The sequence below is a fragment of the Eulemur rufifrons genome, chromosome 16 (genome assembly GCF_041146395.1).
Source record: "Eulemur rufifrons isolate Redbay chromosome 16, OSU_ERuf_1, whole genome shotgun sequence".
Taxonomy (NCBI): Eukaryota; Metazoa; Chordata; class Mammalia; order Primates; family Lemuridae; genus Eulemur; species Eulemur rufifrons.
In genome coordinates, this window is record NC_090998.1 from 62,922,321 (window position 1) to 62,947,479 (window position 25,159).

Here is a 25,159-nt window from a genome sequence, read left to right on the forward strand (position 1 = left end):
CAGAAGATCTAGCAGTCGCACTCCCGGGTATTTATCCAAAGGAAAGGAGGTCAATACCTCAAAGGGATATCTGCATCTCCACGTTTATTGCAACACTATCCACAATAGCAAAGGTATGGAATTAACCTAAGTGTTCATGGATAAAGAAGAATCGATAAAGAAAATGTGGCATATATACACAATGGAATACCACGTGACAATGAAATTCTATCATTTGCAGCAATATGAATTGAAAGGGAGGTCATTATATTACGTGAAATAAGCCAGGCAGAGAAAGACAAATATCTCACATTCTTACTAATAAGTGGGAGCTAAAAAGTTTGATCCCATGGAGTAGAATGACAGTGACCAGAGGCTGGAAAGGATTGGGGTTGGGGGAGATGAAGAGTTTGGGCAATGGGTAAAAACATACTGTTAGATAGAAAGAATAAGTTCCAATATTTGACACTGAGCAAGAACCACATCAGTGCCTTTTAATTTTGACTCAGAAGTCTTAAAGTAGCAGATTTCAGATACAATTTTCTTATGAACTTCCACCAAAATTTCCTAAATTTCTAGCTGGATGTTAGGCTTTCAAAGATTAATCAACAGTTAAAATAGACTTAATAATTACAGAAGGCCCTCATTTGTTTTGGGATCTGCAAGGATAATGTCCTCTTAAATTTATAAAAGCTACTGTAGGGATCCATTTTCTTATGATGAGAACAAAAAAGGGCTTTTCATGCAAAGATGTTTGCAGGAAACAAGTTGGGCTCCTTGATTTCATTATTTCACTTGCAACTGAAGTTTCAGTTTGTTAAATAATCCTGCTAATAATATCCTTGGGAACTTGGAAATCTAAAGTTAAACTATTGCATTTAAAGACTAGGGCAGTGTTATTCTTATAATTTGCCCTGTTAAAGGTTTTTCTGACCAAAATGTCACTGTTTGTTTTCAAGCTAGCTGTTTTGTTTGCTATTTTAGGAATGATTTCTTCAAGATTGAATGTATTTCTATGAGGTGACTGTGTACCCAACTAACACGCCTTACAATTTCAGTTTTACCCAGCATTAAATGAATTTAAATAATTGCAAAGTTGCTGAATATTTCCTGAGTACTGATATGAATATTGATGAGGATGTGGACTCTCTCTGACAGTTTCCTAGACTACTCCAGTGTCAGAGGAAATGAAAAACGTCCCTCTTCTCCCACTGAAGAGACAATCTCCCACGGCAGACTGGCTCCTCCTGTCTTGTGAGGGTGTTTGATTTAAACTAATTTTTCTTAAATTAAAATTCTTAAAAACATAATTGAGAAATCCGTGTAGGTTAGCCCACTGAAGCCTTGAAAACTTTTGAATTCATTAAAATCTATACAAAAATGGCACTACCCTAGAAACAACAAATGTCAGGCAGTTACCAGGCATATTATCATAACATTTATTAATATATGCTCTCTTGTGGTGAGACAATTGCCTTTTAAGTTGTATGACTTTTTTAGGTACCTAAATGCCAGTTAATCACAGATGCTTCATAGATTTTATTTGGAGAGAATGCATGAATGTGGCTTTTGATATTTTTTCCCCCACAGGACATTTGGTTGGCTTCTGTCCCTTAAATGTTGCAAGATATATTTTGATGCTTTCCGTTTAATGATTCAGTTGTTGAAATCATCATTTGGCATGCAAATATTATTTGTGGGACCAACATACAAAGCTGCCTCCCTTCCTCTATGGCATCTTTTTAACTGATAGATTAATATATTTAATCCACTATCATAATGAACCTCATTTAGAGATGACACAGAGTTCTTGAAAATGATTTTAGTTTCTCACAGATTTTTAAAAATATATCTGCGGTAGGAAAAAAATGGGAAACTTTGATATTATATTACAGGGAATTGGGTTATATATTACTTCTGATTTTAAGATACTCCCTGTCCTTATAGAAAAAGAATCAATATTTTCCCATCCACTTCTGGCTCTCAAAGTGAGGATCATACCTTTTGCCCAAAAAGCCAAAGTGCCCATTTACTTCTAAAAGCACTAAAACTAAGGGTAGAAACATGGTAAAATTAAAATAACAAAATGAAAGATTGGAAAAACTAGAAGTTTTGACATTAAATTTAGTTAAAATTATGGTCATACTGATTTGATGACCAAAGGTATGGATGATTGATCTTTTTTTACAGTGGTTTGAACAGATAACTTGGTATTGTAGAAACGCAGGTATAGAAACTCATGACATAAATGAATAGTTTAATATTTTTTTAATAATTAAAACTCTGGTTAGCCAGGTAGAAGAGTTGCTCTTTATTAATTAAGGAAATGCCAAGTCAGAATTATAGGTTCTAGCCTTCCAAGTCTGTATCCTATCTCCTCTTCTACAGACAAAGTATTCTTTTCTGTGACTGCTGACTGACTACAGTAACTGCCAAAACAAATATATGGCAATAAAATTTGTCTCTCTACTCTCGACATATGGGCCTTAAAAGTAAACAAGACTGTCAAAAATGAGAAAGCTGTTGGGAACATTTTGAGAGTTCAAATAGAAGCAGTGGGAGACTAGGGTGTTGTATAGTATGTACAGTATGTATCTAGCAGAAGCTTTTTAGTTAGACTCAACTAATGGAAAAAAGGAAGTGAACATCTTTACCTCAGCAAATAATTTGATAAAACGTGTAATACAAAAATCATTTCTTCAACATATACTACCTTCAGCAATGCAGGAGTCAAAAACTATATGGATTTTAACCTTGTTTTTTTTTTTTTTTTTGTTGAGACAGAGTCTCACTTTGTTGCCCAGGCTAGAGTGAGTGCCGTGGCGTCAGCTTAGCTCACAGCAACCTCAGACTCCTCGGCTTAAGCGATCCTACTGCCTCAGCCTCCCGAGTAGCTGGGACTACAGGCATGCGCCACTATGCCCGGCTAATTTTTTCTATATAGATTTTTAGTTGTCCATATAATGTCGTTCTATTTTTAGTAGAGACGGGGTCTCGCTCAGGCTGGTCTCGAACTCCCGACCTTGAGCAATCCACCCGCCTCGGCCTCCCAGAGTGCTAGGATTACAGGCGTGAGCCACCGCGCCCGGCCGGATTTTAACCTTGACAACCCAATACTTCAAATTGGATTCTTTTTTTTTTTTTTTTTTTTTTTTTTGAGACAGAATCTCACTCTGTTGCCCAGGCTAGAGTGCCATGGTGTTAGCTGAGCTCACAGCAACCTCAACCTCAAACTCCTGGGCTCAAGCAATCCTCCTGCCTCAGCCTCCTGAGTAGCTGGGACTACAGGCATGCGCCACCATGCCCAGCTAATTTTTTCTATATATATTTTTTATTGTCCAGCTAATTTCTTTCTATTTTTAGTAGAGATGGGGTCTCGCTCTTGCTCAGGCTGGTCTCGAACTCCTGAGCTCAAACGATCCGCCCACCTCGGCCTCCCAGAGTGCTAGGATTACAGGCGTGAGCCACCGCGCCTGGCCCGTGGATGCTTATCATTAGGAGAAATGTTGGTTTGTATGTTTAATTAGGGGCAGTGTGAGGTATTATACTGCATTTGTACCAAACATTCTAGAAGTCCATTGAGTCTTTCAGGAATTCAGAGAAGAGAAAGATCGTTGTCAACTAGGCTTAATTAAAAAAAAAAATCTTCATGGAAAGTTTGAGACTTGAGAGTGGCATGTACCAGATTATGTTTTTTTTTTTTTGTTTTGTTTTTTTTGTTTTTTTTTTGAGACAGAGTCTCACTCTGTTGCCCAGGCTAGAGTGAGTGCCGTGGCGTCAGCCTAGCTCACAGCAACCTCAAACTCCTGAGCTCAAGCGATCCTCCTGTCTCAGCCTCCCGAGTAGCTGGGACTACAGGCATGCACCACCATGCCCGGCTAATTTTTTCTATATATATTTTTAGCTGTCCATATAATTTCCTTCTATTCTTAGTAGAGACGGGGTCTGGCTCTTGCTCAGGCTGGTCTCGAACTCCTGAGCCCAAACGATCCACCCACCTCGGCCTCCCAGAGTGCTAGGATTACAGGCGTGAGCCACCGCGCCCGGCCCCAGATTATGTTGAGTGTGTGTCTGTGTGTGTTTCCTACCTCTCTGGCTATGCCTTTTTATTCTAGCTTGCCAGCTTCTCCTTTTTCATTTGGTCATTAGATGTTGGAGTTCCTTTAGGCCTTCACTCTTTCCTTCTCCCTGTTTTCTCCCTAAATAACCTCATCAAAGTCTATAGCTTCCATTACTATCTATACATTAATGATATCCAAATGTGCATTTGCAGATTAAGTCACTCCTCAGATCCAACTGCCTCTACTCAGTTGTCTCAAAGGCACCTCAATGACTTAGTACGTGATCTTTCCTCCTAAGCCTGGTCCTCATTAGCATTTTCTAGGTTAGAAAATGGCACCGCCACCAACGAGCTGCTTGAGCCAAAACCCCCAGAATTATCCTTAACCCCTCTGCCTTATTCATGCCCTATATCCCATTTATCATCAAATTTTGTCTGTTTTAACTCTAAAGAAACTCTAAATCTTTATACCCACTAATATGACCTTAGTCTATTATAATAGTAGCCTTTCAGGTGGTTTCCCTGCATAAAGTGACACCCACCCTCAACAATCCTTTAATTATTCTCCACGATGAAACTAAAGTAAGGTTGTGATTTTCAGAGTCCGCTCTGAAATGAAAGAAGCCAATTTGAAAAGGCTACATGCAGAATGATTCCACTTATATGACATTCTGGAAAAGGACTTTGAAAACAGTATAAAGATCAGTGGTTGCCGTGGATTAGGAGAACGGGAGGGATGAATGAGCTGAGCACAGTGGGTATTTAGGGCAGTGAAACTATTCTGTGTGATACTGTAACGGTGGATACATGTCTTACACATTTGTCAAACCCCATAGAATGTACAAAATGTGTGAACTGTCATGTAAACAATAGACTAGGGTGGTAATAATGTGTTAATGTTGGTTCATCAATTATAGCAAATATACCACTCTGGTGCAAGATTTTGATAATGGGGGAGGCTGTGTGTCTGTGAAGGCAGGGGGTATGTGGAAACTCTATTTTCTGCTCAATTTTACTGTGCATCTAGAACTACTTTTAAAAAAAAGTCTGTTTAAAAAATCCACTCTGATCGTGCATCTCCTCCTCAACTCCTGCAAATGCTTTATTGCTTTCCCAATGATGCTAAAATAATGGTTGGAACTTCCTAGCACAGCCCCCATCTACCTCTGTAGCTCCATTCCCTCTTGTACCATTCTAACTCTTTTCTACTCTCAATTTTCCAGCTATACTTGTTTCTTTCAGGGATGAATGCCACCTCTGCAGTTCTTCCACAGAGCTTTTACCTCACCCCCTCTTCCTTGCGTGATCAGTGTCTACTTATTCTTCAAATCTGCTCATTGTCATTTTTTAAGGAAATATTTCTCTGAGAATCATATCCTTCTGTCAAGTTGGTTGCTTTGGCTATATCTCTCATATAAATAGCCCGAGTTATTTTCTTCCTTACCACTCTTGTATTTAGACATTTATAATAATTGAATATTCATGGTTGTTTGTTAATATTTGTCTGCCTTACTAGATTGTAAGTATCTTGAGACAATACTCTATTTTTGATTACCACTGAACCTAAAGCAGTGCTTGCAACACAGGAGGCATTTAGTAAATATTTGTTGAGCGAATCAATGAATAAAAGAAGGAAGAAACACTACCAAATGTGATATTGTCACAAGTTTGCTCTTGTTTTCTCCAGCCATTGAAGTTTGGAGTCACTGAAATTAATATTCATCTCTCAAAAAAGGACTTTTTGAGCAGGCATTTTTAAAAGTTCCATCAAAGCAGAATTTTTTTTTAACTCAAAGTATCTGTATTTCATGGAGTTACTCAACTTTGTGGGTTCTTGTGATTCTAGTAGCTATCCACTTTGCTCTTTAAGGCATTTAGGGTGAGCAATTGGAAATGGCTCCTCAACAGTGGTGATTATCTGATGTTGGGGCTTCTCTCTATGCGCAGCTGCTTCTTTCAAGTCCTGGAAAGTCACCTCTGGATGGGTGGCCACTAAAGGAATGGAATGGTCTGTTCATTGTTTACTAACAGACTCAACAATAAAATCACGGCTTAGCCTTGGATTCCTCTGGAAGGTGTGCTTATGGTAGCTAGTATGAAGGGTAAATCATCTTGAAGCTACCTGTTTGCAGAGACCTGTTGCACTTTGTTTACATATGGTATCCACTACCCAGTTCCTCTGACTTCATTAATAAACAATTGAGATAAAGAAATAACCTCCTTACTTTCTAGATAAGCTGAGCAATTTATCTTAATTACTGTCCACCTTCAGCGACTATCGTGGAGATTCTAACCATTCACCTCCGTAGTAATGATGTGAATTACTGGTAAATTTTCGGGCAGGCAGCTATGGATTTTTGGGTTCTCTGACATGTATTTTTTCCCAGCTGAAATTATATACATATGTATATATATTCTAAATGGATGCCTTTTCTTATTCCAGTCAGTCCTTTCCCATGGTACCGTGGCAGACTGTGCTGTTGTTGGCAAGGAAGATCCTTTGAAAGGTCACATTCCCTTAGCACTCTGTGTGTTGAAAAAAGGTGAGAGATCTTTGTATCCTCCAATTGTTTGGGGCCTGAATGATTAACTAAGGTTATTATAGTGCTTACCATCTGAACTTTCTTCCTAGATATAAAGGTAACAGAGGAAAAAGTTTTGGAGGAAATTGTGAAACACGTTAGACAGAGCATTGGCCCCGTGGCTGCTTTTCGAAACGCTGTGTTTGTCAAACAGTTACCTAAAACCAGATCTGGCAAAATTCCCCGATCAGCTCTCTCTGCCCTTGTCAATGGCAAGCCGTACAAGGTAAATTATCAAGGATGTTTAACGCTGGGTTCTGAATTGCTTTTATCTACTTTTTTGACATTAGCAAAGTTCTTAAAATTGATTCTCAAACAAGAATTGCATCCCTAGAAAACATATAATGTACTACTTTTTAATGTTAAGGGGGAAATTTCATAGCCATTCTCTCTGTAGGAATGAGGGTTTTAGAAAGAAATTCAGATTAGTTAAGACCACATATTTTGATTATGAGAACCAGGGTGGGAAAATATTTTTACTATTAGTAATTGTCAGTTAAATTTAAACTTATTTGTGGAAACTCAATCCAATTGAATTAAAGGTACATTTTCCTTCATTACAGTCATTAATGGCTATTAGTGAATGAGAAAGTAAAACAATTGAGACTAGCAGTGGATGTTTGAAATATTTTAATTGATACATGCTAATTACTTATCCTGTTCTGTTTAATTATTTTTGTAATTATTTTAGGAAACGTTAGGCTGAATCAAGCATATGTATTCTTTTAATTTGTGTGCACATTATGTGTGCATAGATGTACATATTTTTATCATTGAGATCTAATGAAAGGCAATGCAACAGTAAGGAGTAGTTGTATAAGCAAATCCCACCCCCCCAATTTTCTTTCTATAGAAACAAATAGTTCCCCTTTAGAGGAACTCTAGAGAACGTATCCTCCAGGACCAATGCTAATGAATCATTTATTTTATTACTCTGGAAGACTGACTATAGATGAATTTTAAAATATTAGGTTCAAAATTCCCTATTTTTGAAAATTTCCATATGAATATTATAAGATAATGGGGAAAACAGCATTGCATGTAATTGTTTAAGTATAGGGAGAGTAGAAGAGGTTTAAGGAAGAGCATTCATTGGACACTAAATTTCTTTCCAGATAACTTCGACGATTGAAGACCCCAGCATTTTTGGCCACATAGAAGAAGTACTGAAGCAGGCCCCGTGACTTTTTTTTCCTATTTTGAGTCAATTTGGGTTAATTTCTAAACTGAAATTAAGTTATTTATTTCCCAGAAATAAATATTTAAATAGAAATTACTTGCAAACAGAAATGTGAATTACAAAACTTGGTCTAAGCAAATCTAATGAAAACTAGTGGAAGACCTTGTGCCTTCTGTTTCACTTGACGCTGTTAGCATTGTTGTCAGTTGCCTGTAACATGGTTCATTATATGTTGTCTACTGCTTTAACTTAAGAAAAATGTATCTAGTGTGTGAATTTTAAAATTTGTACTCCTGCAAAAACATTTTAATTTAAAATGACACTAATATAGAGCCACTTCCTGAAATTAAAAATCTACAGCTTTTGATCCAAAATCTAACACTCAAAGTCCAAGTCAGATAATAATTAAAATTTTTCTTGTAGAAATTTTAAATATATTCTAATATTCTCTAGCTGCTCACACTATTCTGAATAAAATAGATGAAATGGGAAGTTTAGGTAATGATCTAAACAGATGAAATTGTTATCTAGGTAGGAGGGCCTGTCTAGCCATTTGTTTTTGGAGGGAGGCGGGACACCAGGGTTAAAGCTCTGCCTTCAGATCATTTGTTACTTCGGCAAGGGAAATCACATGCCTGGCTGAGAACCTGGAGGTCATTTAGTCCAATCTCTTCGTAGACATGAGGACTCTTGGGAGCCCCTCCACTTGTCTCAGGCTCTTAGCTGATTGTACTTCCTAATGATTCCAGCTTCCTGTGGAAACAAATAAACAAACAAACAATGATGCACAAATGAGGTAGGGTGGTAGGAAAAGTCTTAAAGAAAAAATGTGAAGGTTTTTACACTAAAGACCACGGGGCCTTGCAGGCAGGTAGTTTAATGTCAAGAAGCTTTTCAAGTAAGCATGAGCCCCTTGGTTTGAGTATCAAAAGGACACTCGGGAATAGTGAACACTGGAGAATGTCTGCTCCACCTAAGGGGGCAGCCTCTACTCAGTCCCAGCAGAATACGGCCCAGGAGGGAGACAGGTCCCCTGCTGCAAGAGCCTCTGGTTTTTTAGAGAAACCAAAAATCCAGATTTTTATGTAAAATCTCTAATGTTTAAATAATAACTCATTTAAAAATATTGTAATGTCCAAACGTGTCTTTCTGTTTCACTTCTATAAAATTCAAGTATTTTTAAAAAATAATTGAAAAGTGAATCTTTGTTAATAAGCTTATGGTAATGTGCCAGTTAACTAGAGCAGATAGATGTAAGTAATTAACTATTTCGTTTACTGAGTGTTCTACATGTCGTCAGTTATCCAATAATGCATTTTTAACACAAAAGTATATCATGCTCATTGAAGCTTAGATGATTCTCCAAGTATTTCTAAGTCTTTTAGTCCATCAGGAACATTATTTTCAAGAGCAGGTTGTCTTGACATAATAGTCTGGGTACGTAAAAATATATGTGAGAGATAATAGATAAGAGTTTGTTTACTTGTTTGTTTCATAAAATAACTTACAACCTGTATAAAAATGTTCTGAAAATGTGAACATTTTTTGAACTGAAGGGTACAAAATAAATGGCTTTCTCAAAGTAAATTCCTATTTGCTTAAGTTGCCTTTTTTATTGTTATACCTGAAAAATATATTCATCTACTTATTCCCTTTATTTTAGTAGCCTGAATTAAGCCAACTAGATAGACACCCTACAATTTGAAGCTGTTGAGTTCCTTGAACTGTGTCTCCTATTGTGTACATTTTATGCATTGTCACAACTGTAGTCTTTATTAATAATCCATTTTTAATGTCTTAGCAGTAAAAATGTATTTCCTTATTTTTTCCACAAAAGATTCAGTTAATTTGAAATGGCGTGTTCTTCAGCTGAATGTGTATCATTGTTCATTCACAAAGTATAAACTCAGGTAGATCCAAGAATTGTGTAAAAGTTACATCTTTGGTCCTGTTGTACATTTTTCCTGGTGATCAAATCCAAAGAAGCACTTCAGCAAGTAGGTTATTTTCGAATTGAACAGGCCTGGAGAACAGTGCATGCAACTAGGGAACTGACTGTTTCTTGTGTCTCATTGAGAAAATTTATCCCATTTGTACTGTCAGAAAAGTACTGTTATTTTCATGTAACTAAAAATGAGGCAAAAAGGATACAGTTGAGTCATCAGACTGCTTAAAATTTAGGGAAAAAAAGGAATTTTCTATTTTAATACTAACTATGAATCACTTTCCCTATATAGTACCTAAAATATTCTGAATTAAATATGTCTTTAAAAACAAAAATATAATGCTACTAGAAAATGCAATATACTTAAATTTGCTAAAATAAATTATGTGTTATCTTTTTTTGGTATTTTTATGGAATTTTTACTGTAAGACATTGGGAAAATGAAAATATACTTTCAAAATTTATAGATAAGTGTTTTCCTATTATTTTTCTCATTAAAATATGTTAAATGTATTCAAATGAGATCTGCCTGTCAATGAAAAAGCAGTTTACTATATATAAAATTGTATTTGAAAGGCCCTGCTCTTTAAAAATGTGAGGATTCATAATGTTGATGGTCAAAAGGAAGAACATTGAGATTCTTAATCTCTTAAGTGAATTTTAGAATCTCGTAATAATTACCTTATAAATTAGTGCATATTTTATGCTTTTTTGAAGGAAGTAGCTGGATCTTTTGTATCAATATATGTTGAGGTTTATTATAGATGATTAATATTTATTTCTTACTTGATCTTTAAAAGGAAGACATTGTCTTTAGTGATTGAGTGGTATATAAGAGTAGATACAACTTTAGTTATGGCATTATAATATCATAGTTCCTATATTATATTTAATTTCTGTGAATAAAGATCCCCATATTCAGGTAAGTGTAGAAAGCTCTTTTCCATTGTTTCTCCTCAGGACACATTTTTAGAAACTTTAGAATCACTCCCATAAGCAAGTTTAGTACTCCCTCTTGTGGCAGACTCAATTTTGACGCTAACTATTAGAATGAGGGTCACTAAAGAAATGCTTTTCCTTGTGGTTCATGTAAATTGCCAAACCTTATGTGACTAGAAAACAGAGCTTCAACAGAGAACTGGAAGTATTTTTTTTATTGACAATGGAGAGGGTTTATGTTACCATTAACTTTTGACTGAATCTGTTAAACAAAAATAGACATCAAAACAAATGTAATGTACGTGCAAACATAGCAAATTAAAATACAAAAGAGAAATTACTAATGACAGTTCTTGCGCTTAGTAAGATCAAGCAGCAGAAAATCAGCGGTTAGATAAATGGTATTATTAAATAGGTTTTACTTTGAAATCTCCCATATAAACAAAGAATAAACAACAGTAACACCACCAAATAAAGTCACAGGGAAGAGATTACTCTTCTATACTTTTATACACTATATATGTTAATCATTCTGTCTTTCATTTATTTCCTCTGATAAAACTGACTTCAGGGAAGTCGCAACAAGGCCATCTCGGCTAAAAGCTTATAACATTAGACATGAGTCTGGCTAATGCCCTGTTATATTGACAAAAGGAAAGGGTTTCTGGGGTTTTGTGTTTTCCATTGGAAATAAGCCTCAGACTCTGAAGTGGTTGACATTCACTGTCCAGTGCTGGCTGGCGGTTCAAGGTATTTGAATGAACACATGGTTCTTAGTAAAGAAGTGTTTTCCCCCCTTGGTCCACAGGTAACAAGAGAAGATAATGGTTTTTTTATATAAATTTTTAAATAATTGCTTTTGACTCTTGTAAACAGTTTGGCTTTGTTTTGTATTGAAAAGGAGATCGAGCCATCACAGTGCTATTTCTAAAGATATAGGACATCCCTGATTGCCTTTAAAGGTCTATTTTTGGCTCCAGTTCCAGGTTAAATCATTCTTTTTTACATGATCAGAGGCAGGTGTTCAGCTTTAAGTATTGACAGATTGAAGGAGAAACATGTTGAAGCATGAAACATGCTCCAAGGAAACATATTGATTTGACTGTTACAATTCAAAAACTGTAAAAATGGTGGAATGGTAAAATACAAACAGTACTTGGAATTGTCAAATGTTTGCACTTGAGACTCCATGAACCATATATTTTATTTTTTAAAAAATCATATTTATATCCATTTACATAAGACACATTTAAAAAGAAATACACAGTAATACATAAATGTCTAGTATATTACAATAAAACATGAAAAAACAAGTGGCTTCATTTCATAAAAGCATCTGTTGTACAGAATTTATGATGTGGGTAATGTTTATTATTCAAATGACTTAAGCATTTTATTACAATTGTAGTAAACTAATCAAACTTAATATCTGACTCCCCCAAAATCACATTTTTCAGCTTTTAATAAATCGTCACTTGGTTGTTACTTCCTTAGGATTCAGTCTTCACAAAGATTTTCACTGCTCTTCTTAGATGGTAGTGCACTTTAGGTAGAGTAGACTGAAAAGACGACATCTAAAATATATAATGGACAGGATTATTTCACTGAAAGGTCCCAGACTGGTAAATCCCTTTCCACTATTCTGTGGTGTATCTCCATCCTGCCTGCCTACTCTTGTCCTAAATAATAATGAAAAGGATATCACTTAGGATCTAACCAATAGCTGGATGTCATTAACATTTGCTCTTCTCCAATTTTGTGCAGGGGAGCTTAAAAATAATAGGATTTGCTCAACTTTGTGGAAAGTATGGCAGTAATATAAACAAAGGTAGTCACACTTAATGTTGGCATGCCTTCTGAAAAATTTACAATTTGCTAATCAATAACTTGGGTTGAGTTGACCTATTTCATGGACTAGATTTATATTCCAATTCATATATTCTAGAGCTCTTAAAAAGATACCTTTGTTTAATTATGATAAAAACATAATAGTAAATCATATATTTTAAAGGATCTATGTCAGTGGTATGTTATCAATGATTCTTTGAAGCCATAATTAGGAAAAGCTCACAATTACTATTGCTGACACAAAGAAAGAGTAAATAGTATGCTCCAAATTATTTCAATGACAAAAGTGCTGATGTCTCATCAAAATAAAAATTGGTTATCCTAGATTTATTTGTTGTAAATAAATATTATCTCATTTAATGATAAAAACTAGGAAGTATAAACTAGAATGCCATGCACAAAAAACAGATTGCAAATAGTTAAAGTAACCCTACCCATCAATCCAGAGCTAAGAAGCAAGCACTACTGAACATATTAAGTAGTCATTTGTAAATTAGTGAAGTGTTCAGTTCCTGGGGAAATTATCATATTATATGTATGATCTATCATAAACAGTATTTTGGAAAGCCTCTTATATTGCCAAATTATTATATATTTTAAATGATGCCTAATTAGTTGGCAACTTGTATACCATAGTTAAAATTTTTAATGTTACAGTTGTACACTCTGAAATTATATCTCTTATCTGGCTACTTTTTGCTTTATCACCTTTAAATAGTGACCCAAATAAGGCAGCATATCAGCTCCTGTATTAGGCCCAAAAGACTAACAATAAACTGTATGGAGCTTTTAGTTCAAGGCAATGAATAAACAGCACAAGGTGAGCTGTTTCTCTGTCTATAACTACTTCCTCTTCCCATCCCTATGCACATATTTGGTTCTAAGTATCACTCCTTAAAGTATTTTTCCAAAATATTAATTCATTTAAAATGGTAGGATATTTTGGTAAAGAACAGTTTTATGTTAAAAAAAATAAGAACATTTGATATTTATAAATCTAGGAAACCACAATTTTACTAATAAGACTATCTTTCAATAACCCCATTTTTATATGGATTTGGAAGTAACTTTCATTAATTAATATTTCTCTAAATACAAATGGTTGCATAAGGTTTTGTGCTGGTCCTTTCTTCCATTCTTGTAAGTAATTTTACTTTGTTCCTATGTAATAAGCTCCAGATAATTAAAATCCATGTTTGTTTTTAACAAATCACGTTGCTGAAAAACAATACACTAAAAGTTCAAAACTTTCAGTTTCTACTTTGTTTTTAATATGAAACCACCTCCAAATCATTTTCCTATTTCTGCCACTAGTTGACTCTGTGAACTTGCTTAAATCACTGCCTGCTGACTTCAGCTTCCTTACATAAAATATTCACTTAAAAATAGATGATTTTAAGTGCCAAGTTCTTATCAATAAAATGCTATGAGAATCAACGTGAAATGCCACTAAAAGTAGAAAACAGCGTGGTAGCAACCCAATGATGCGTGCTCATAGAGCAATAGGTTTCCAGCAGACAGCAGACAGGTGGTGATAGTAAACACTGGATTAAGAGTTACAATATAAAGATTCCTTTCCCCCCGTAGCCATTCAAAAAGGTTTTCTCACCTCTGTACTGCTAGGCCATACCAACAAGTATAGTGTATATTTACTAGCCTATGCAGGTTCCGTTGTTTTGTTTTGTTTTGTTTTTTAATATGTGTGTGTGTTCTTGTTTTTTGTCAGCCAAAGGAAAACTACTCACAGCAGGTCAGTGCTGCCTCCTTTGAGTGGCTTGTCAACATGAGTATGTACGAACAGTGGAGTTGTCTAACCTCTGCAATCTTGATGAAGCAACTGCAAATGGAGAAAAGGGCTTTAGAGGGACTTGGATGATGAGTACAAGATTTCAGATGAGAAAGATTTATTTTCCCTATATAAAGGGGTCCTGAACATATTAGTAGACCTTCTTTCTCTCAGATGTAAGCCACTCACAATCCTCTTCTCTAGATCAAGTTACTAATGAAAATTCATCCCAATGGAATTCAGCTGAGCTTTAGGGTTGTTATGTATTCCTCCTCAGATGAAGTCTGTAACAGGAGCAGCTCCCCAGGGTGCTTTTGTTTTTTCAAAGATAGCTCTTACAGAACTCATTATGGTGGACTTTTTTTTCCTCCAAGTATTGAAGAACTTCTACACTAATTTTAATTATGTTAAATTCCCCATGAATTATGCTTACATATTCCACAATATTAACAAGTTATAAGAAATGTAGATCAAAGATCACAGTTTACGTTGGAACTAATTTTAAGAGCCATAATAGCTAGGACTTTGAAAAGAAATCATGACTCTAGGTGGTTATCTTAATAAAGAGAGTGGGACTATTTTTCTTTACTGCCCCACGAACAGAAATAATTTTGTGACTACTATTCCAAAGCTGTCTCTCCTCCAGAATGACTGCTTTCTTTTACAAAGTATATAACACAAGTCTAATGTCCACAGAAGGAAATACTAATTGGGAAATTATTGTAGGTTTTTTGTGTTTGTTTCTCTTTTCATGGTTGTGCTTGTTTATTTAAGGCCTTCTGTCTTGGTCAGAGGTAAAGATAGCTATGAGTTTGAATTTCTAAGATGAGATTTAAAACTTGCAGTATTTAAGCATGTAGAATGACAGTGGATATAATTTCCATTTACTATGGACCTTTAGTCCAAAGCCAACCTCTAACTTAAACAATTTATTTACCTTGAGAATAGAAGACTAAAGAAACACAAATCATGCAAATGTTTACTGTTCTTCCTCAATGTGGACATTAGCCAAAATTGTTCTTTTTAGAACGTAATAAATTATTTTGAAAAAATGAGTAAAATGCCATGAGTACATGCATTAGCAGTTTAAACAAAAAAGTTTGATTTTTGATGAAAGCAAAGTAAATTTCAAGCAGAGCAAACCAACTCAAGAAAATAATTCCAGAAAGTTAGGCAAGGTCAGAGAATTATACTAGCTTTTGCTAAATAAGCTTTTTACTTTATAAGCAGCAATGCAAAACTACTGTACCATCCGATGTCATTTTCCTTGATTGCCCAGACGTTGTGGTTAACCTAAATCCAGCTGGTAATGTTTCTGAAGACCCGGGCATCATGCTGATTCCATGTACTTCACGAGGAGGAAACTGCCTTCTCCAAGTCGATCCACGTCGGAAATTCTTATCATCACTCTGCCAGTACAGAGTTATAATTTGACATAATGAAAACAAGTAAACTAGTCCAGGTGTTTAAAGCTGTAAGCTTAGAAACGTACATCACAGATGATTTACATTCAATCTGTCAAGTATACATATGGAATCTTACACTTTATCTTGAGAGTTCTGTGATTCCAAAATGAGAATGTAATAGATTTGATGCAGAAGTGTTTTTATAAAATTTTTCAAATTATTTCAGATCTAAGATTTGATATCTTTACAGTAAACATCTTTGGAAACCTAAAATAAAACCCCAAAGTCTTTCCAAAAGAAATATCGGATATGCTTTGTTATGCTTTCTGCTGACTGGATTTATAGTATGAGATGATATACTTCATTGAATCAGTTGTTGAGTAGACTACATTTGACTCAGACACTTCAATGATATCACTGTTATGTACACAAGAGATATATGTTGTGGGGAAACCTATATTTGAGAAGGCCTGGTTAACATTTGATACTATAGCCTATAATCTGTATAAGAAACTCTAAATTTGTGGTTTGTGAGATTTCAAGTGATGCAGCATTAACTTGTAATTTGTTGAAAAACCTGTGTGGCCTGGACACCATCCTTTTAATAAATACACGTGCTCTTTGGGTGCCTCTAAAAGCATAATGTAACTCTAATTACATTTTAATAATATAATTCTGGTTGCTGATGCTGTTATATCTTAACAAAATAATCTTTTCCTTGTCTGTATATACACAAAGGACTTGTATAGACACATTATTTTCCTCTAAATTGGTAAGCAGTAATATGTAATTTAGCAGTTAACTAATATTATTCTTTGTGACTAATTGTAGGGAAAATATTAATCATTCCAAATAGATCTTGTCTTCTTATGTCACTATATTTCCCACGTAGGGAAGGACTACTCTCTGAAGTTAATGCCAAGTATGTGGTATTTACTCTACTACTTCATTTGACTTCATTTGGCATAGAGAATAATAGGTCTATATTCAGCTCAAATTATCATTGCTGTAAATGAATAACACTAGATGGTGTCCTTATCTGTAGACTGCTAAAATTCATTAAGTGACATTTAAAGTCAATCAGGGAAAAAAAAAATCACATATATAATTACATACAGCCACTGCTGGAATCCCTATCATCAATATCTAAATTTTGCTTAGATTTGGTGCCCATTTTATAGGTTAAGAAATGTCTGTTACTATTCTTCTCAACTGCTGTGTTGTACATTACCCTAGACCTCCAAATGTTTGTAAAGGTGGAAAAGAAACAGAATTTCACAGCTGTGGCCTATCTGACGTCTTGATTCTTGGGAAAGTGATTGCATTAAGCATAAATATTTTTCAGTTCTACATTACAAACACTGCATTACATTAATGGAGCTTTACCACTGCTATAATATATGAGCTAAGGGCTTAAAAACAAGCCAAGAAGTCAAGAATTTGAATTATGATTCCTTACTTCTACTCTTTCTACATATTGTTACTGCAGAAACTTAACAGAAACTATAAGCAACATCATCATGGGGGAAAATTTTTCATGAGACAGGGTTAAAAGATATCCTATTAGTTGGAGTAAAAGGAAGCACATCAACCTTCTCACATTATCTTAATGGAATGTGATCAGTAAAGCCCCAGAAATAAGTTCACTACAGGCCTAGGAAAGTTGTTTGGCTGTTTTTGCTCATACTGAAAAAAAAAAAAAAAAGAATGAAAGAGAATAGAAGGTTGAATAATAAAATTGTGTGTTGTGCTTTTAAAAATAAAAAAAGAGCATATTTTGAAGGTAGATAGCCACATCCCATTTAATTGGTTCAATAGACCTTTCTGCTTATTCATTACTATCGGGAAGCAACACTATAACCCCCATAGGCTAGTGTCTTTACCTGGACAGCTCCTTAAGTTCAATCCACATTTTAGAGTGTAACAATATGACAGATCTTTAATTTTTATTAAAATTTTAACTTTTAATAATAATTGTATTTTACCATGTATGAGTTTATAAGACTATCTTTTTGAATCAACAACTCAGAATAAGAATTTAAGATATTGTCAAACAACTTGTAAGACTAATATCAGTTAAGTATTAACTAGGATTTTTAAAATGTTAATCATTATCCTGATCGGACAAGAGTATGAATTTATTAGAAGTTAGCTAAGGTCAAGACTGTAAAGCTTATTTCTCTATAATCTCCTCCATAAAGGACAACATGGATTTTTATAATACCAAGATTTTCTGCTCTGCCCATTGGAATATGGAATGATTGCCTCATTTTAGGATTTGCTAAATTCATTCACGAAATTATTTTACCAGCTTGTCTTTATAGTGAAGAAACAACTGTACTTTGCAAAACAGAATTATACATTGTTGTATTTTCCACTTCACACTTCCTTCCCACTTCTTCCAGAAAGACCTTGTAAGAAACTCGGAAGGCCTATTAAATTGTCTATCAGTCCACAAGGTTTGCAGATATCCCTTATATTCATTCATCTCAGGAGGCTACTTATATATTTATTATTTTTCAAATAATTTAAACATGCATATATTATGTCTAGGGATTCTTATGCTCAATATAACTTTCAAATCCTATGACTATTAAAATGTTATACATCTGTTTTCAAGGAAAGCTTAGTATTAATATCTAAAATAATGAAAAGCTTTCCATTTATTGAAAGTAAGTTGTCTTTTCATTTTAATATACTAAAATTTCCTAGGAAGATATACTGAAATTTAAGAGCTAAGCAGATTCCTTATTAAAATGCTGAATTTATCAATATTTGTGTATTAATTGCTTATAATTTTTAAAAATATGTTGCTTAATATTTTTCAGTCGCAGATCATAAAAAAGTTTCTTTTTGAATTACTTTTAGTATTTCTACCTGCTGAAATAATATTTATGAACTCATAAAGTTCTTTCCAAAGTTGTTAGTAATGTAATTTGATATTTAAGAACCATCCTGAGAAAAATTCTAGATTCAATGCATAGAGCAAGCATGTGATTAATTTCCAAGCACTATTTCTTAAAAACAAGAAGGTTACCACATTTTTCTTATACTCTGTTAGATCCCTTTTGAATGACAGGTAGGGACTTACTTCGTCTAGTCGCCGTTCAGTTCCCAGGGCCAAGAGGTTATTGTATTCCCTTTCAAGAATCTGCCTTGCCTGTTGACATCAAATTACAGTTACCCTCACTGAAATCACATTTTATTTTAAAAAATCATGCAGATTATATTTATCTGAGAATGCATTAAAAAGTATGTTGTAATGATGCGTTAAGATTTTTAGTCCTCTATACAAGTCATTGTAAATTTTAGCTACAAAGACTACGTAGGGCAATTTTCTTTTGTCTGTGGACAGTGGAGGGATAGCCTTGCATAAATGTCTGAGGCCAAGAGGCTTTGAAAACTTTGAAATATGTGAAAACAAAATAAAAAGTGAAGTTGGACTGCCAAATTTTTATCTAGTGTATGCAGGTGGCTCTCAAACCTGACAATGATCATCATTTGGGGAAACTTCAGATAAGGATTTCTGTGCCCTGACTCTTGATGTCTGATTTCTTAGGACTATGATGTAAGTTGAAAGTTTTATTTTTAACTTGTAAGGAACTGTATTGATTCAAATAATTATCCGGATTTAGGAATTATTGGCACGCAAATGCAAGTGCCTGCATAATTCAGACAAATAAATTGAAATGACTGCCCCTCAGCGAGGCAGAGACTGAAGGCCATCTGTCAGGGATTTTGTTTCAGGGAATCTGGCATAATTTGTTTTGGGAGGTTGGGCCACATAACCTCTAAATTTTTTTCTGTTTAATTTTATGATTTCGTTTTGGCTAGAAATCCAGTAGCTTGAAATTAAAACTCCAGTGACATATTTCAAAGGTTGAACTAATTTCATTAATAATCATGAATACACAGCCTTTTTTTTTTTTTTCTGAAAGTTTAGTTTGCCATTATATAAACCAGGACACAATGAGACTACAGCAAAACAAAGAAACTTGCCTGGGTGTTCTGTGTTGGAATCTGTAATAATAAAGCTAAGCTGCTGTAGTCAAAGTTCTCATCCAGGGCTATCAGTGAGCCATGCACACCACTCTCAAGAATATTATTTGCATATTCTCGAAGTCCAATTGCTTGTATCCAGCGAATAACTCGATCATTGCTCCACACCAACACATCTAGAAAAAGAGTTGTGTCATTTTAGGCTGCAGTATTTTCCATAATAGAACCACTGGCTGAAATGAACCATAGGTATTTGGCCAGGCTGCATTTACGGTGATTGATCCACTCTCTAATGACCTGGCTCCATTCTGTTGCATGTGATTACTGCTCTAATAACTACTAATCTTTTCTATTCTAAGTCTAGAAAAAAGTTTGACATGCTCAGAGTGTTTGTTATAATTAAAATGACAGCACTTCCATCACATGGAACACAATGTCTCAATGTGTTTCTTGTTTTCATACTTGAGCCCTATAGGTCATCTGAAGTTTAATGTTTTTACCACCAGATGGAGACATTTCTTGTTGGTGTCTTAGTAACACACTGATAAACAGTAAAATAAGATTCTAATAAAATACTAACATTGTCCTTCATCAGAAGTGTTTATTAACCTCTACTTAAATATTGCATATAGACTAGAAGATACTTTTTTCACTTGAATTAATATATAAAAACAGAACAGTAAGATAATAAAGAGACCCAATAAATTGATACCTTACTATTGTCAATTCATTATTTTCCAATCACATACTAACACACAATTCAGGCACTCAGTCAAAAGTCACAAGTTGTTTTTGCTTTGTTGAAAGTAGTTTTTTATTGAGGTACAAAACACTTTGATTTTTATTTTCTAAAAATAAAACCATTAGATAAAGGCTTTTTCCTGTCCCTTTTTTAGACAAAAACGTATCAAAATATATTTTATCATTTATTTTCTTCCATTTCTTCCCATTATGGACTGGCAGAATGCTATATAAAAAGCAGTAAAATAATCAGAAGGACCAAAATATTCCATAGAAAAGAAATAATATTAAGGAACTTAAAGGGACATAGGAAAAATTTTTTTCCTACCTATAGAAAGAGAAAGAAAAATATAATCACTAAGGTAAAAGTAAGTTTTCCTGTTAATTTTTTTCTTTCTGAATGAAAATTATACCTTTATTCAGAAAAAGCATAAAAAGTATTTTGTGAAATATTCTTCGACTTCAAAGGTTTATTTTCTCTTATTTAAATTATCTGCAAAATCAGAGAAGTATTTGGGGGTTGGGAAGCAATGTATTTTTATATTGTTTAAGTTTTTCAAAAGCACAATTAATTTGTCCTGATGTATTCATTTATAAGCAACTTAGGTTTTCTTGTACAGAACAGTAAAGCAATAAAGTCATACAGTCCCACAGAAGTCCTCTCATGTATCTCCTTAGTCATTGCCCTCACCCCAGCAGTAACCAATATTCTGACTACTTTCATTACAGATTAGTTTTGCCTGACTTTTTTTAGCTGCTTATAAATGAAATCATATAATATGCACTATTGTGTCTGTATTTCGCTCAATATGGAATTCATCTGTGATTTGGCAAATAGCAGTGGCTTATATATTTTCATTGCTATTTATTTAGTATTCCATTATAAGAATATGCCACAATGATGGATATTCAGGTGGATTCCACTTTGGCTTTTTAAGGATAGTGCTGCTTTGAATATTGTTATACATGTATTTTGTTACATATTTACCTACTGCAGTTGAGTAAATAACAAAGAATAGAATCGTTATGTAGTATACATATAATCAATGTTAGCAGATATTGCTAAACAAATTCCACTCTCACAATTTAACTCTATACTAGTAATGGATGAAAATCCATACCTTCACCAATACTTAGTATTTTTCATTTTGAGTTTTGTTTTTTGGTTTTTTTAGCCATTATGGTAAATGTGTGATGTTATAGGTTAAATTGTGTTCCCCCTAAATTCATGATGAAGCCCTAATTTCCAGAACCTCAGAATGTAACCTTGTTTGGATATAGGGTTTTTATAGCAATGATCAATTTAAATGATATTATTAGGGTGGGCCCTAATTCAATATAACTGGTATCCTTCTTAAAAGGAGAAATTTGGAAACAGACATGTACACATGGAAAACACTATGTGAAGATGAAGGCAGTGATCAGGGTGATGTCCTTATAAGCCAAAAAACACCAAAGATTGCCAGCCAACCACCAGAAGCTAGGGGAGAGGCAAGAAACAGATTCTTCCTCACAGCTCTCAGAAGGAACCAACCCTGCTAACACCTTGACCTCAAACTTCTAGCCTCTACAACTGTGAGACAGTGATTTGTCGTTGTTAAGCCACACAGTTTGTGGTACTTTGTTACAGCAGCCCAAACTAATACAATTGGTATTCCATTGTAGTTTGATCAGTAACTCCCATTATGATTATGAAAATATCTACTACTTTTAGATCGGTCAGGTTTTTTTTTTTTTTATTTCAGCATATCATGAGGGTACAAATGTTTACCTTACATATATTGCCTTTGCCCCACCCGAGTCAGAGCTACAAGTGTGTCCATCCCCCAGATGGTGAGCATCACATCCATTAGGTGTGAACATACCCATCCCCTCCTCTCCCCTCCCACCTGCCCAACACCCGATGAATACTACTACTATATGTGTACATAAATGTTGATCAATTAATACCAATTTGATAGTAAGAACATGTGGTACTTGTTTTTCCATTCTTGTGATACTGCACTTACTAGAAATGGGCTCCAGCTCTACCCAGGATAATACAAGAGGTGCTAGATCACCATTATGTTTTGTGGCTGAGTAGTACTCCATGGTATACATATACCACATTTTCTTAATCCACTCATGTAGTGGTGGGCATTTGGGTTGTTTTTACATCTTTGCAATTGTGAATTGTGCTTCTGTAAACATTCTAGTGCGGATGTCTTTTTTATAGAATGTCTTTTTTTCCTTTGGGTGGATGCCTAGTAATGGGATTGCTGTCAGTTTTGCTTTTCATATTTTAAGTCTATGTATTAGATGCATACAAATTTGCTATATCTCCCCTTTTATTATTATAAAATCCCCAGCTTACTTCTAGTATGTTTCTTGCCTTAAAGTCTATATGCTATTAGAAGAATCACAGCAGCTTTGTTTAGTATTTGCATGTGTATCTCCTTTACTTTTACCTTTTCTATGTTCTTATATTTAAAGTGTGTCCGTTGTATTCACTATATCATTGTTTTTATTTTTCTCATATCTTTTAATTGTATTAGTCCACTCCCACTTAATATTATTACTCCTATATTTGAGTTTAAATCTACCATCTTTATATTTGTCCTACCTGTCCTTTGTTCCTTTTCTCTTTCTTGCCTTTTTATTATGTGTTTTCTTATTTTATTCTACCACTCTATTAGCTTTTTATTTTTACTTTACATTCTTATTTTAGTAGTCAACTTAAAGCTTATAATATGTATCCTTAACTATTAGAGTCTACTATAAATTAGTCTTTTTATAATTTCCTAGATAATGCAAAGACCTTCAATTTAGTTTCATTAACTCCCTTCCTGCCTTTTGCATTATAGTTTTTATGTATTTTAATTCTACATAAAATATAAGGCCTGCAGACATTATTATCATTTTTATTATTATGAAATTTACTCACACATTTTTTCAGTTCCTCCTCCATCCTGTCTGCATTTTTTATTGTCTTTATGATCATTTACCTTTTGCCTAAATAACTCATCCTATTATTTCCTTTCTATTTAGCTTTTCTGGGGAAGCATTCTCTCAGATTTTGAAAGTGTATTAATTGTGTCTTTAATATCGATGGACATACTTCTAATTTAGAAGTTAGTTTGATTTAAAATTTTAAGGATATCGTTCCATTTTCTTATAACATTATTTTAGTTGAACGACATCAGGTATCTTATATTGCTCTTTTAAAACTATTGTGGAATTTAGTCTGGCAGATTCTTAGATTTTTAGGGAGTGTAGGCCATATCTTTCAGCAGTTTTACTACACTGTGTCTGATTTGTTTTGTTTTTCCCTTTTTAATCTCATCTGGGGTTCATTGAGTATCTTGAATCTGTGGCTTATTATTTCCTTTAGTTTTTTTTAAATTATTAAGTCTCCACCAGTATCTTTTCAAATATTGGTTCTTTTTCATTTTTGCTTACCTTATCAAGTTCAATATGTCCCTAATGATCTGTTTAATATCCTTCATCCTTGTGTTTATTTTCATATTTCAGGCCAGATATTTCCAAGTGATCTATCTTTTATTTCATAAAACTTCTCTTCTATGATTAAACCACCTATTGAGTTCTTAATTTTTTATACTTTCCACATTTTCAAATTTCCATTTAATTATTTTCTTAACGTATTGATTCCAGCTATATTAAATTTTCCATTTTGTCACTTATTTTCATAATACCCACAAAAAAAATCAGTGTCAGAGTCAACTGTGACTATGTTTCTATTTTCTGATTTTATTGTCTTGGTTTTCTTCATTTTGCACATTGTCTTCATATCTGATTTTTTAAATGAATTTCAGACAATATGATTAAAAAGTTGTAGAGGCTCTGGATGATGTTTGCTTCTTCTTGAGGGAATTTTACTTTTATGTTGTTAGACAGCTACAATAAGGGCAGGTCAACTTGATCTTATTAAGGATTTAGATAAGTCTGTGCTGGATTTCCATTTTAACCTTTCAAAATAAAGCCTGGTAATCTCCTTCACCATAGTAATCATTTTACTAACTATATGTATCTTATAACATCTAGTTGTAAATCTCAGATATTAACACAATAATATCTATTTAAAAAAATAAATAAGTAAGTAAAAATAAAGCCTGGTCTATTTAAGTTTGTCCTTAGTCCTATGGTGTATTTCTTTAGAGACCTCAAATTAAAGTATATTTGGTGGTTTTGACTGCGATATTTGACTCTATCATCATGAGATTGCCAAAAGCTCTCTTTCTAGATGTCTTAACCTTTGGTTTCTGCCTTCTGTTCAATTTTTAGCTTCTATGTCCATCCTTCTTAGGAGTCCACAAACCTCTCAAGAGGAAAGTGGTATAAAACGTCAGGCTTACTTGTTTTCCTTTTCTCCAGGATCTCGGCTCCTCAAGCCATGGCAGCTTTGGTGCCTCTAAATTCCATTCCCCCCACACCCCATTCCCTACTGCTCTGTGAGACAGGGAAAAGCAGTAGAGAATGACAGGTTTACCATTGACCTCGATGCATTTCTCTCTTTTTCAAGATCATAGCCTCTCAAGCTTTGGCTGTCTTAGTTGGCTTCTATTATCTTCAAAGGGCTACTTATTGATTTATCCAGCCTTTGTATCTGCTCTCAGTTGAAGATTGGTCTGATTCAATGTATTCCATTATAGTCAGAAGTAGAAGCTCTTCAAATTAGTTTTTGCTCTTTCTGATTC

General features: G+C 34.2%; 2 protein-coding genes across 11 annotated transcripts in view; one reads left to right on the forward strand and one right to left on the reverse strand.

Annotated features, from left to right (window-relative positions):
• ACSS3 (acyl-CoA synthetase short chain family member 3) overlaps window positions 1-8,582 on the forward strand; it is a 133,699-nt gene extending 125,117 nt beyond the window's left edge. Inside the window, exons 14-16 of the mRNA XM_069489977.1 lie at window positions 6,483-6,582; window positions 6,672-6,847; window positions 7,737-8,582. Coding sequence (XP_069346078.1) covers window positions 6,483-6,582; window positions 6,672-6,847; window positions 7,737-7,805 — 345 coding nt within the window. The 3' untranslated portion in view covers window positions 7,806-8,582. The remainder of the gene's footprint in view (window positions 1-6,482; window positions 6,583-6,671; window positions 6,848-7,736) is intronic.
• Window positions 8,583-10,596: 2,014 nt separating this feature from the next.
• PPFIA2 (PTPRF interacting protein alpha 2) overlaps window positions 10,597-25,159 on the reverse strand; it is a 432,283-nt gene continuing 417,720 nt past the window's right edge. For 6 of the 10 annotated variants that reach the window (XM_069491029.1, XM_069491032.1, XM_069491030.1 and 3 more), the window contains 5 exons: window positions 19,725-19,900; window positions 18,817-18,885; window positions 15,569-15,728; window positions 14,279-14,370; window positions 10,597-12,259 (listed from right to left, as the gene is read on the reverse strand). In XM_069491029.1, the coding sequence (XP_069347130.1) occupies window positions 14,312-14,370; window positions 15,569-15,728; window positions 18,817-18,885; window positions 19,725-19,900 (464 nt within the window). In that variant the 3' untranslated portion in view covers window positions 10,597-12,259; window positions 14,279-14,311. Of the gene's footprint in view, window positions 12,260-14,278; window positions 14,371-15,568; window positions 15,729-18,816; window positions 18,886-19,724; window positions 19,901-25,159 lie in introns of those variants that run through there. The other 4 variants (XM_069491033.1, XM_069491031.1, XM_069491037.1 and 1 more) reach the window with 2 other exon arrangements.